At 42.0% G+C, this 12,767-nt stretch overlaps 1 protein-coding gene across 2 annotated transcripts in view; it reads left to right on the forward strand.

Annotated features, from left to right (window-relative positions):
- Window positions 1–12,767, forward strand: part of ARFGEF2 (ADP ribosylation factor guanine nucleotide exchange factor 2) — a 101,104-nt gene that overhangs the window by 54,993 nt on the left and 33,344 nt on the right. For both annotated transcript variants that reach the window (XM_007185338.2, XM_007185339.2), the window contains exons 19-25: window positions 686–837; window positions 1,910–2,038; window positions 3,080–3,238; window positions 6,715–6,862; window positions 8,002–8,101; window positions 9,986–10,026; window positions 10,129–10,298. In XM_007185338.2, the coding sequence (XP_007185400.2) occupies window positions 686–837; window positions 1,910–2,038; window positions 3,080–3,238; window positions 6,715–6,862; window positions 8,002–8,101; window positions 9,986–10,026; window positions 10,129–10,298 (899 nt within the window). The remainder of the gene's footprint in view (window positions 1–685; window positions 838–1,909; window positions 2,039–3,079; window positions 3,239–6,714; window positions 6,863–8,001; window positions 8,102–9,985; window positions 10,027–10,128; window positions 10,299–12,767) is intronic.

Consider the following 12,767-nt stretch of genomic DNA (forward strand, 5'->3'; position numbering starts at 1 on the left):
TTGATTAGAATTCTCTGCGTTAACGCCCCTGTGAAACTATCAGTTTCTTTATTTGAGAGGCAGCAGTGTGTATGTTTAGAGCAGGGCTCCCCAACCCCCGGGCCACTGACTGGTACCGGTCCGCAGCCTGTTAGGAGCCGGGCCGCACAGCAGGAGGTGAGCAGCGGGCGAGCGAGTGAAGCTTCATCTGTATTTACAGCTGCTCCTCATTGCTCGCATTACCGCCTGAGCTCCGCCTCCTGTCAGCATTATGGTGAGTTGTATAATTATTTCATTATATATTACAATGTAATAATAATAAAGTGCACAATAAATGTAATGCGCTTGAGTCATCCGAAATCATCCCCTCCCCCCAGGTCTGTGGAAAAATTGTCTTCCACGAAACCCGTCCCTGGTGCCAGAAAGGTTGGGGGCCGCTGGTTTAGAGCACGGGCTCTAGAGCCATGCTGCCTGGATTCAAGGCCCAGCTCTACTGCTTATTAGTTGTGTGACCCTGGGCAAGTCACTTAATGTCTTTGTGCCTCATTTGCCATCAGTAAAATGGCAATAATACTTGTAACAGACTCGTGTAGTGGTCCTCATGAGCGTTTGTGAGTTAATTGTTGTAAATCTTTTGAAACAGAGCCTGGCACATAGCAAGCACTCAGTGAATGTTAGCTGCTATTATTCTCTTATTTCTTTGTAGGTGTCGCTAGTGAAAAGCAGCGACGGCTACTATACAATTTGGAGATGGAGCAAATGGCTAAAACAGCCAAAGCCCTGATGGAGGCTGTGAGCCACGCCAAAGCTCCGTTTACGAGTGCCACTCACCTGGACCACGTCCGGCCAATGTTCAAAGTGAGTATCCTGAGAAGTTAGGACACAGCTAAGCCTGATTCTAGAGCTGACCAGCCAGAAGCTCACCAGCGAGTATATAATGGTGAAGAGATTGAGGAGAGGAAAAGGCCAAGCCTGGGTGTGTCTTTCTGGACAGCAAGTAAAGCAAGTCCTTCCTAGAAGCCCTGTGATGATGCTAGGGCTACGTCAGCCTGGGCTCTACCGTCAGAACGTCTGGTTTAAACCCTGCTTTTGCCACTTTGTCGCTCTGTGACCATGGTGAGGTTATTCAGCCTCTCTCTGTTCATCGTCTGTGAAATGGAGACAAATACAGAGTGCTACAGGGCTGCTGGGGGGATTGAATGAATTAATAATTATTCAGACATAAGAGACAGTTTTATTGTGACATCTCATCTCAGTGGCCTCAGGGTTAGTTTATCAGATGAAATTAGTTAGAAGTAAAAGACAATATCCTAAGGTCTCTGTTTTTTAAATGTCTAGAAAAGGTACACTTTCTAAATACATAGCACTCATGTTTTTCTCTAAGATGTTTTTATAGTAACTGTTAATATCCTGTTAGCTGATCAATTCTAGATTTTTGTGAGCTTTTATTTTCAGGGAATTCACAAGAAACTTGGAGGAAAAGTAAAGTCTAAATAATTTGAATTAGGAACCTTTTAATAAACAAAGTTTATAGAACACAAGTTGCTTATAGATTTCACCTTGCATGCCGGCCTCTGATTAGTGATGGATGCCTGCTGCACTGTGTAAAGGATTCTCGAGCCCTGATTAGACTCAGCAGGGAGTGGGATCTCTGACTGATCAGTGATGTCTGCCATGAGCACAGATAGGTGTGGCGGTGGCACACTAGCCGCATGTTTGCCATCCTTCCTTTAGAACTGTCCGTTTAGTAAATGGCATATCTATAGTGACAGCTTTGACCATGGTTTAGGAGGAATTATTTTACTTTGTGAATGAATCAAAGTAGCAGTGAACTTGGCATCCTGGCTATGCTCATAACTAACAGTGTGGCCTCTAAGTGCTCTTCCACACTGAGATTCTAGACGTTATTGAAACCTTCCTTCCTTGGTAGCTGGTGTGGACGCCACTGTTGGCAGCCTACAGCATCGGACTGCAGAACTGTGACGACACTGAAGTGGCCTCCCTGTGTTTGGAAGGCATCCGATGTGCAATCCGGATTGCCTGCATCTTTGGAATGCAGGTGGGTATAAGCACAGCTCCAGAGATACTGGTGGGCCGTGTTCTTTCAGATTTGGCAAAATTTAGAAACTATCAGACATTTCCAATTAACCAAAAACATCTCAGCAAACTCCGTGCTCATGCCCACCGAGAGGAAGCCCACAGATTTGTGCTGGCAACAGCCTCATTAGGGGAAAAAATTGGAGATTTGGATTAAAACATTCTTTGAAGGTAGGTGGGGTCCAAGCTACTTAATTGGATTTGACAAAACAGCCTTCCTGTCCATCTGGCTAACTGCCTGCCCTGGTGCTTAAAATATTGTTTTTCCTTTTAAAATCAGCTTATTATTTTAATTTCCCTTATTTCTAGGTCTTCTCTGGGGGAAATAAATAGTTCAATGCACAATGAATATGTCTGTAAATCTTTTGAATCTTGAAAAATTCAAATAAGCAAATAAGCAAAATACAATTCTCAAAATGTTAGGAAATCAGGAAGTTGTCAGTCCCATGTATCATTTTCTAAATCACTAAGAATTGGTACACATTTATGTTGAAAAACTCAGTCTTCTGTTCCCATTTATCTTACAGTTAGACATTTTCTTTTGTACCAAGATCCCGGGCTTTGACATCAGACAATCTGGGTTTCAAACCTCAGCTCCGCTGCTTCTCTAGCATTGGTCTAGCTAACTTCCCCCTAAGACACCCTTTATTTCCTCATTTGTAAACTTGAGAAAACAGACCTACCTTGCAGGATTGTTGTAGAAATTAGCATTTATGTGACAACCTTAGCATTCGGCAGATTCCTCCCCTACTCCCTCCGAAGGGAATGGAACGTGAACATCAGTCTGAGGTCAGCTGCAAGGGAGAGACTAGTTCTCAAACATGAGATGGGCTGTTCAGGTAGCGGGAGGACAGCAGCGTGGAGTAACTGGTGTGTTCATGTACGTGAAGCCTGTCGACGTGCGTACAGGAGGCAGCAGAGGATCCAGTGCTCAGTCCCTTCAGTGTGAAAACAGTCTTGCTCAGGGCGGGATCTCAGCGTTCCCTCTCGGCTTCCCTTACAGCTGGAACGAGATGCCTACGTTCAGGCCCTCGCGCGCTTCTCCCTGCTGACGGCCAGCTCTAGCATCACAGAGATGAAGCAGAAGAACATCGACACCATAAAGACGCTCATCACGGTGGCTCACACGGACGGCAACTACCTCGGGAATTCCTGGCACGAGGTGTGTGTTTCTTTGAAAGCCTGGTGGTTGCCTTTTCTTAGTGAGGATGAGTCCCAGCTTTCCTTTGATTCAGAGCCAGTCTCTCTTTGGTCGATTCCATTTTTCTTGAAGTCAAGCCTAACTTTAACTGGGTTTTGTCTCATTCCTCAAATACATCATGTATCAGAAAAGTCAGACTCCCTGGGGCATGGTGGCTGAAATGCCTCAGATGTGCCACCTCACAAGGTGCTCCTGTCCCCGGTGGCCAGTGTCCACACGGAGAGCACTGCTGTTGTGGCAGCTTTCTTCCCACTTTTCCCAAGTCCTTATGTACCTCCTGAGAGCTCCTACCACCAGGGAGTAGGTTTAAGGCAAAGCCAAGGAGCCCGATTTCTCCTAAGTGTATCAGAAAAGAGATGGTCAGCATCTACAATGAGCCATTAGGGAAATTGCCAGTGGTTTCACGTTTTTATTTAACTAAACCATATTCTAAGAGTTTCACGTAAGGATATAATTATCCATGTGCACAAACCGGTGTTTGAAGGGTTGTTTATCGAAATTTTAGTTGTTGAAGGGAAAAATTAAGTTAGAAACAGCCTAGATGTCCCAACAATGAGAGATTGCTCTTTTTTTTAAAAAAGTGTGCTGCACCACTCCTTAGAATTCTGTGTGGCCATTTAAAATGATGTTGCTGAGGGACTTCCCCGGAGGCCCAGTGGTTGAGACTGTGCCTTCCAGTGCAGGGGGTGCAGCTTCGATCCCTGGTCAGGGAGCTAAGATCCCACATGCCTTGTGGCCAAAAATCCAGAACATAAAACAGAAGCAATATTGTAACAAATTCAATAAAGACTTTAAAAATGATCCACATCAAAAAAAAAATCTTAAAAAAATAAAGAAATAAAACCAAACCAAACAAAATAAAATAACGTTGCTGAAGGGAGAGACAGCCGGACATGACATGCTCCCTGATGGAAGCACACAATACCTCCTAAGAAATGTTTTTGCCCAAAACTCCAACCTGAGTCAATTCAAGCCTCCACTGTCAGTTTAAAGGAAATGTAGGGGACAGAGGAGCACTGTAAATGGTATCATGAGAATGCAGCGTGCAAACTCTAGGATGTGACAGAGCCTCAGAGCCAGTGACCAGGTTCTTCAACAAATACATTGCATGGAAAATAGTAGATGGTTGGGGACGAGGCGGGGGCGGGCCTGTGGATTAAAAGAGACTTCAGAGAAAAAGGTAAAGATGTTATTAAACACTGTAACACTGTGGGAAGGTGATCACAGTATATTAATAATGAAAATATCGTTATAAACATTGTGAGGCTTCGTCCCTCGTGCCAAACGTACACAGAAAATGGATTTGAAAAGATAAACAGGAATGTTAACATCCTATCTGTGTGATAGCATTATAGAGGCGATTTATTTTCTTTTTTTCCTGAAGTTTTCTAATTTCTCTACTGTCTGTACGTATTACTTTTTGTTTTAGAGAGAAAACTGAAAGAGTAGAGGTGAGGGCATGGAGAGTGGTGGGGACTGTGGTGACCTAGAAAGAAAATTGCTATCAGCCTCCTCCTGCCATGGGGGTCATGTGGTTCAGGGGGAAGGCCTAGAGCCAGACGGCTGGCATCCAGTCTGGGTATCACCCTTTTCCTGCCTGTATGACATGGCAAGTTGCTTAGTCTTTGAGCCTCATCTTCCTCCTCTCTACAACCTTCATAGGGTTGTTCTGAGAGAAAAAGGGGGTTAACATGTGGAAAAGGGCTTACGACTGCATTTGGCAAGTAGTAAGAACTCAGTAGATATTAGCGGTCACGGTCGTCATGATGCTCATCATCATGGCACATGCCTCAGTCCCTTTTCACCGAATGTTCCCTTTCTCTGTCACCACTCTGGAGTATTCCATATTAGAAAAGGGGGGGGGGGCAGTGGTGGTGTTTTGAGTTGTGTGCTTTTTTAAGAAATAATTTCCTGTTTTCTGAGGAGTCGTGATACCTAGTGAATCAATAAATAGCTGCTTTCTCTCCTAGAACTTTCTTTTTTCTTTAACCTGAGAGATATGGTGAAGGTGGGGTTCCTGCCAATTGCCAAGTATATAGCAGCATCTGGAAATGTTAAAAATGAATCAACCACCTATTCGATATGCAGAAACCCTGAGAAATCAGGTTGGAATCAGTAAGTCCTCGGCCACAAGTGTTATTGACATACTTGAGATTCCAGCTTCTGGAAAAGGGAGGACACTAGCAGTTTACTAGTAGTAATTTAACAGTATCATGCCATGTGGAACAGTCAGGCGTTGGCTCTCTCTGGCTGAATTAAGTACCTTTCTCAGTCAAGGGGAAAGCAGTTTATAAGTGAAAATACTCAGCAGTGCTCAGTGGTATAGTGGAGTCCCATACTCTGGGATTGGATTGTAAGGTCACCATGAAAAGCAAAACTCAGCTTTAGTCAGAAGTCCCCATGGAAATTCCTTAGGAAGGGTTTACCTGGAGGTCTACATGCCGCCATCCCTCAGTAAGTTTTAAGCAGCCAGTTTTTGCTCCAGTAGAAGTTGAAACCAATCTCTGTTTCTCAGGGTAAGCTCCAGGTGAGAGACAGCCCATGCGAAGGGACGCGTTGTCAAGCACCTGAACCACCCCGTAGGGCTGGGAGGTAGTCTTTTCTCCTACTGCACACCATTCCAGGGCACATTCTCATCTATTTGATTAACCAAATAATAATCACCAACTATTTTAAGCACTGGGGATTCAGCAGTGAATAAGACAGAGTTAATGCCCTGTTGGCTCTTAAGACAGAGAACAAACAAATACCTGGCATAATGCCAAAAAGTAGTAAGTGCTAAGGAAAAAAAATATGCGTGGCCAGGGGAGGGTGTGTGATCTCAGGGCGGTCGAGGGAGGTCTGTCTGAGGAACACATGTCTGAGCTGAGAATCTAAGGGGTGAGCCATGGGGAGGAGCATAAGGAACACGTTCAAGCATAAGGAACAGCGAGTGCAAAGGCTCTGGGGTAGGACTAGACGTGTCGAGGTAAAGGAGCAGCAGGGAGGCTGGGGAGGCTAGTGTGTTGTATATCTGAGGGGTCGAGTGGAAGGGAGATAGGGGTGGCTGAGTCAGACTAGATGGTGCACTTACTGAGTGGCATGGTGGATGGAATCCCCTGCTCCAATCAAGTGCTTTTTCTTTCTTTATTGAGCACTTATTAAATTTGCATAACTAAACATCTGTGTAGCATAACTCTACCGTACCAGTTTTTCTTTTGCTCGTTTTCTCTTTCCCTTTTTAATAGTTAAAAAAAAATAGTGAAATCTGTCTTCCAGACCCACACTCAGAGGGTTGCCTAGCTGGAACTAGGGAAGCCAGTCTGAGACCCTCAGATTTTATTCTCACCTAAAAAGCTGCTTGTTTCAGAGAACTCTCTAATGGCTAATTTAAGATGATAGTGCCCTTTTCAGCCAATGAAATGGGAACTCATCTCTTCACACCTTCTTTTCATCAGATCTTGAAATGCATAAGCCAGCTGGAGCTCGCTCAGCTGATAGGAACCGGTGTGAAGACGCGCTACCTGTCTGGGTCCGGGCGTGAAAGAGAAGGGAGCCTGAAGGGCCACACGTTGTCGGGAGAAGAGTTCATGGGCCTTGGCCTCGGTAAGATACCAGGCCCCCCCGCCAGCCGTCACGGACTCACCAGTTAACCGGCATGAAACCCTTCTCGTCTCATCAGGACTGTCCCGTAGATCGTCTCTTCCTTACGTGTCAGCTGACAGTATGTTTGTTGATGGAAGCGGAAGTGCTGCCTCAGCTCTCTAAATTGTGATTAAACTGTCGAGTAAATGCCTATTTTATCAACATCAGCAGGGTGCATTACTTTTCTTTCTATACATATAAGTATGTTGGAGGGAAAGCCATCTGGTATTCGAGGAGTGGGTGTGTGTATCTCTAGATTTTCAAAGGTAGATTCAACCTCTCTTCCATGTTCATCTTTTGTTAACTGATGTTCTTACCAAAGTAGAATTATTTCTGGCGATACAGTGAACTGAGAGACTCTCTTGTCAGTGATGTAATAATAATAATAGTAAAAAGGGTAAACAAACGTGCCAGGCCACATTCTAAGCACTCAGTTAATATATTTTAATTCATTTAAACCTTGTAACAACTCAGTGAAATTGGGGCTGTTATCATTCCCATTTTGTAAATGAGGAAAGTGAGGTACAGAGGGTGAAGTGACTTGAACAAGGTGAACATTATGAGGAAGTGGCAGAGGTAAGTTTCAAACCCAGGCCATTTGATGCAGAGAGCAGGTTTCCTAGGTCCCACATACAGTAGTACAGTATAAAAGCACAGACTCTGAAAATGGGGGAGGGGTAATAGCACCTACTTCTTGGCGTGTATATGAGGGTGACTGGAGTGAAATCCTAGAGAGCTCTCCAGACCTTCTGCTTGTGGAAACCATTATGTGTTCTAGGAGCTCTGAGTTAGTATTGATCAATTTGAATTTGTTTTCGTAAAAAGAGACATTTAATACTATAAAAATGTAAAAGACGCTTAAGAAAGGGAGATGAATGGTACAAGCCAGGGAGCCTCTAATAAGAATGTATTCTGAATGCCAAATGCCAAAACCTGAGTTTAATTTTATTCTGTCATCATTGGGGGGTTGTTTGTTTGTTTTGCCTGCAAACCATTCTCACTTATGTTTCTTGTCTGTGCATATTGGATATCACAGGATACTTTGTTCTAAATACTTCACTGTTTTGGAAACACCGTTGATTTTGTGCATTGTGTTTCAGGTAATTTGGTGAGTGGTGGAGTGGACAAAAGACAGATGGCCAGCTTCCAGGAATCGGTCGGTGAGACCAGCTCACAGAGTGTGGTCGTAGCTGTAGACAGGTAATGATTTTCTTCTCCAGTGAAGCTGGGCTACCCAGTGGCTTGGCATCTTCTGTATATTTACTGGGTATGAATGATCACTAATTTGTTTGACTGTTGTAAGTGTTGTCAGTTCTAGATTACTCAAACTAGGAAAGATTAAAAGTGGCACACATGATCTGCAACTACTAATTACCTTCACATTCGTTTGGATTTTGATCTTGAATTGTATCGTAACCTTTTTTAAAATTATAACTGTGACCAAATTATGTCAAAAACAAGAGTTTTTCCTGGTGCTAGTGTTTTAAATCACCTTGTTTCCTTAGTGTAGAAATTAGTTTTTAAAAAATTTCAAGAAGAGTTTCGGGTTTAAAGCCTACCCATGAGTGAGAGTTGGCCAAGCTGACATTTCCATTTCTTTTTCCTCAAAACCTTCCCACTGTTTCTGTTCACTTAAAACTTGACCTAAACATCCAGGAGAAATACAGGTATTCCCATTTGAAGATATTCATTATATATGAGGGCTTAAAATAGGAGTTTTCTTAAAATCAACAAACCTCTGAAAATTACCATTGATTAATCATGTACATTAAATATAGATAATTCTGAAATGATAGCAGTATAGAATTTATGACATAATTTGTATTGCTCTCAGAACAATTTTCCTAGTATTTTAAACTCTTCATCAGCATATTTTGATCACCTTGCTCTTGTTGCTTTTCTGCTTCTCTCCAGCAGAGATATTGTCTGTAATGTACTTTTGATGAGTTTTCCCTACTTTTCCCCTTAGGTTTAGGCTAATACAATAAAATGTTTGTTGTACCATTAACCGCACATTTCTTTCCTGTTTTTCTGCCTTAGCCAGATAGTGTGCAATAGTAACTTGCCTAGCACCTTTTTGTGTGCTGTTTCATTGTTTTAAGTTGAGATATAATTCATACACCATAAGATTTACTCTTTTTAAAATGTACAGTTCAGTGGTTTTTAGTATATTCAGAGTTGTGCAACCATCACCACTATCTAATTTCAGAGCATTTTCATCACCCCCATAACGAAGCCCTGCATTTATTGCAGTCACTCCCCATTTCCTCTCCCGCCGTTCCTGTAACCACTGATATACTTTCTGCTTGTGTAGGTTTGCCGATTCTGGACATTGTTGAATTGTCTATTTCTCCTGTTTAATTCTGTGTTTTTTGCCTCATGATTTTGGGGCTCTGTTGTTAGATGTATATATGTTTATAATTGTTAGGTTTTCTTGACAGATTAAACTTTTTATCATTATAAAATGTTCTTTGTCTTTAGTAATGATTTTAGTGTTAAGTCTACATTGTCTGATATCAGTGCAGCTACTCTTGTTCTCTTTTGGTTACTGTTTGCATGCTGTGTCTTCTTTCATACTTTTACTTTCAACCTATTTGTGTCTTTGAATCTAAAGTGAGATTGGCAGGATGGATTAAAATAAACATGATCCAACTCTATGCTGTCTAAAGATTCAGCCATTCTTCTTGAAGGAACATTTTTACAAGCCTTTGGTAGTTTCCAGAGTTCAGGTCTGAAAAAGTTGATTTTGTTGAATTTTTGCCAGTTTTCTTGGTTGCTCTTATGGAGGAGCAGCTTTTTAAAGGTCCTCAGTCTGCCATTCCCACTGTCGTGACATTCCATGCTATCATATCTTGACTCTCCCCCATCTTTTTGATGTGTCACTTTCTCTTCCTATCAGTATAAGCATTTCAGCTCTCAACTCAGCTCACTGACCAGTTCTATTCCTCTGATGCCTCATTGTTTATATTAGTGGAAGTGCCAGACCTGAAATGTTTCCTTTCTGTCTTTTCTGAGTGTTTGAAATTGAAGCTGCAGCTTCCAAGTCTAATTTTTATTTTATTATATCTGGAATTTTCTTCCTAGAATTTTTACTGGCTCTACCCGACTGGATGGAAATGCAATAGGTATGTATTTGACTCACCTGTGACAACTACAGAAGCCTCCTATCATAACTGTCTGACCATTACTAACGAGGCCTCGCGTGTGTTGTTGGGTCTGGCCTGTAGTTGACTTTGTCCGCTGGCTGTGTGCCGTGTCCATGGATGAGCTGGCTTCCCCCCACCACCCCCGCATGTTCAGCTTGCAGAAGATTGTGGAGATATCTTACTACAACATGAATCGGATCCGACTACAGTGGTCCCGAATATGGCATGTGATTGGAGATCACTTCAATAAGGTAACTCTTCAAATTCAAAAGCCCCACTCCATCAATGTCCAAAAAAAAGGCAGGCAACTAACTTCAAAACAGAAGTGATTGAGCGTGTGGGTGCGTATAATTCACTTTCCCTGTGGAGTGGAGAACAGCTCGTAGCATACCTACATATTGATAGAGCTCATGGAGAATGAATTAAAAATCCATTTGTATCTAAAATACTTTAATATCCCATATATAGGAGGCAGGCTCACACCACAAAAATCATTATAGTCACTGGACAAACCTTGGTGTTTGAAAGTATTGCAAAATCCTGAAGCACCTTCTGAATGACCAAAGATTAAGTTATGTTCTATATATCAATAGTTTCACTCTAAATGTCACTACTTCTTGTATTCTGGCTTCCTTTGCCACCTCTCTTCTAAAACCTTTGTTGAGGAAACTAACATTTATTTAAATCAGAAACAAGCCAGAGACTACTGTGTTCGAAAACTGAAAACTATGGAGAGAAAACCAGATTTTTCTCCACTCGAGGTTTCGTTATATACACATAGGCACGTGCACATGTAAATTGAACAAATGAAATTAGAATATATTTTATGTATATGAATGTCTGTATCTGTAATGTCATTTGCTTTTTAGAGGAAAACTAATAGCTTAACAACACTGTTTGCTACCAAAACACATTTCATGATTTCAAAAAAATTTTCTCGGGCCTGGAGATAAAGAGTTGTAATAGAGATGCTTAAAAATAGTGTTAATAAAAGACAGTTTATCCAAAAGAGAATTGCCCTCTCTACATTGAACAGGAGAAAATCATAAGAAGAAGTAATCTGTCATTGGGATATAGAACAAGCAGTAGAGCGCTGGTGAATGATTTGTAGCGTCTGCTGATTTCTGTGGTTAAAACACCACCCCATGATCGATGGAAGGTTAGCAGTGTGATGTCACTAAATGTGAACTGGGAAGAGTTGGGTACTGTTGGCTTTTCTGGGCAGCTGGGGAACCCCACTGAAATGAGGCATTGTCACATGTAGTCTTGCTTCTAACTTGGTCCATCAGCTAATCAGAGCTCTTTGTTTACTTTGCTTCCTTATCAGCTCTAAGTAAGGTACCTCTCAGCACACCATCTGTTTAACAAACTGTCTGAGTGCCTTGTACCAGGTAGTAGACAGATGAGGTCCCTGCCCTCCTGAAGCTCACTTGGATTTTATGATGAAATAACTGATGGTAAAGGGTCAGGCAGTGCAGTGTGTCAGGCCTCTCTGGAGGTGACCTTTCTGAACCCTCAGTGAGGAGGTGGCCATGAGAGCCTGCAGGTGCCCCAGAGTAACTGTTTGTTGAGTGAGTGGTAACACTGTCATCTAAAGTAATCAGTCAGCTCAGCAACCATCTTTCCCACTATTCTGGGTAAATAAATTCTTAATGGACATCACTGATATAAACTTGTTTGAGAGAAAAAAATGTGAACCATTACCATAACTGTACCTTGTATTCTTGTCCAAGCCTATGACAAGCTTCGGATCTAGGCTGGCGGGTAGTCATTAGACATGTCGTGGTTGTCAACCTCATTACAAATGTCCATTCCATCTCATCAGTGCTGTTAAGCACAAAGTTGTGGAAAACTCAGTTGCTCACTCTAGGGTTCATCATTCTTTCCACCACCTCAGAAGGATGTTCCGCTTCCCCCTGGGAGCCAGAGCACATGAAAATCCTGTGGGTTTGAAGAAGTAAGTGGCCGAGTAGAGCTCTCAGGATTCTCGGACAGTCATTGGGACAGTCACATGTTTCTCTTCTTCTAAACTAGGGCACAAATATGTCCTGGGGTGTGCAAAGCTGCATAGTAAGCGTGGTGTGCATTCCTGAAGCAGCCAGGGATTTTTAGCTGGGGAATAATATTCTTATTAGTCTCTAATTACATCAACATTACACGAACACTTAAAAAAAATTACAACTAAGAACACCTTTGACCATTAGCACCCCTCAACCAGACCCTCCCCAAAGCTAATTATTTTTTATCCATTCAGTATACAGGCCGACCTCAGAGATATGGCGAGTTCAGTTCCAGACCAAAGAAATAAAGCAAATATCGCAGTAAAGCAAGTCACATGAAATTTTTGGTTTCCCAGCGCATAAAAAAGTTATGTTTATACCATACTGTAGTCTATTAAGTGTGCAACAACCAAAAAAATGTACATACCTTAATTTTAAAATAGTTTATTGCTAAAAAACATGAACCATCAGCTGAGCCTTCAGTAGGTTGTAATCTTTTTGAAAATAGTAACATCAAAGAACACTGATTACAGATCACCATAGCAGATATAATAATAATGAAAAAGTTTGAAATATCGCAAGAATTATCAAAATGTGACACAGAGACACAAAGTGAGCATATTTTGAAAGCATGTTTAATTAAATGTGTTTCATCATTAAACTTAAAACTGTCCAGCTCATGCCAAGAAATACCTTTTTCTTCCTCTTGAGGTGTGTTTT

Source organism: Balaenoptera acutorostrata, chromosome 15 (assembly GCF_949987535.1).
Source record: "Balaenoptera acutorostrata chromosome 15, mBalAcu1.1, whole genome shotgun sequence".
Lineage (NCBI taxonomy): Eukaryota > Metazoa > Chordata > Mammalia > Artiodactyla > Balaenopteridae > Balaenoptera > Balaenoptera acutorostrata.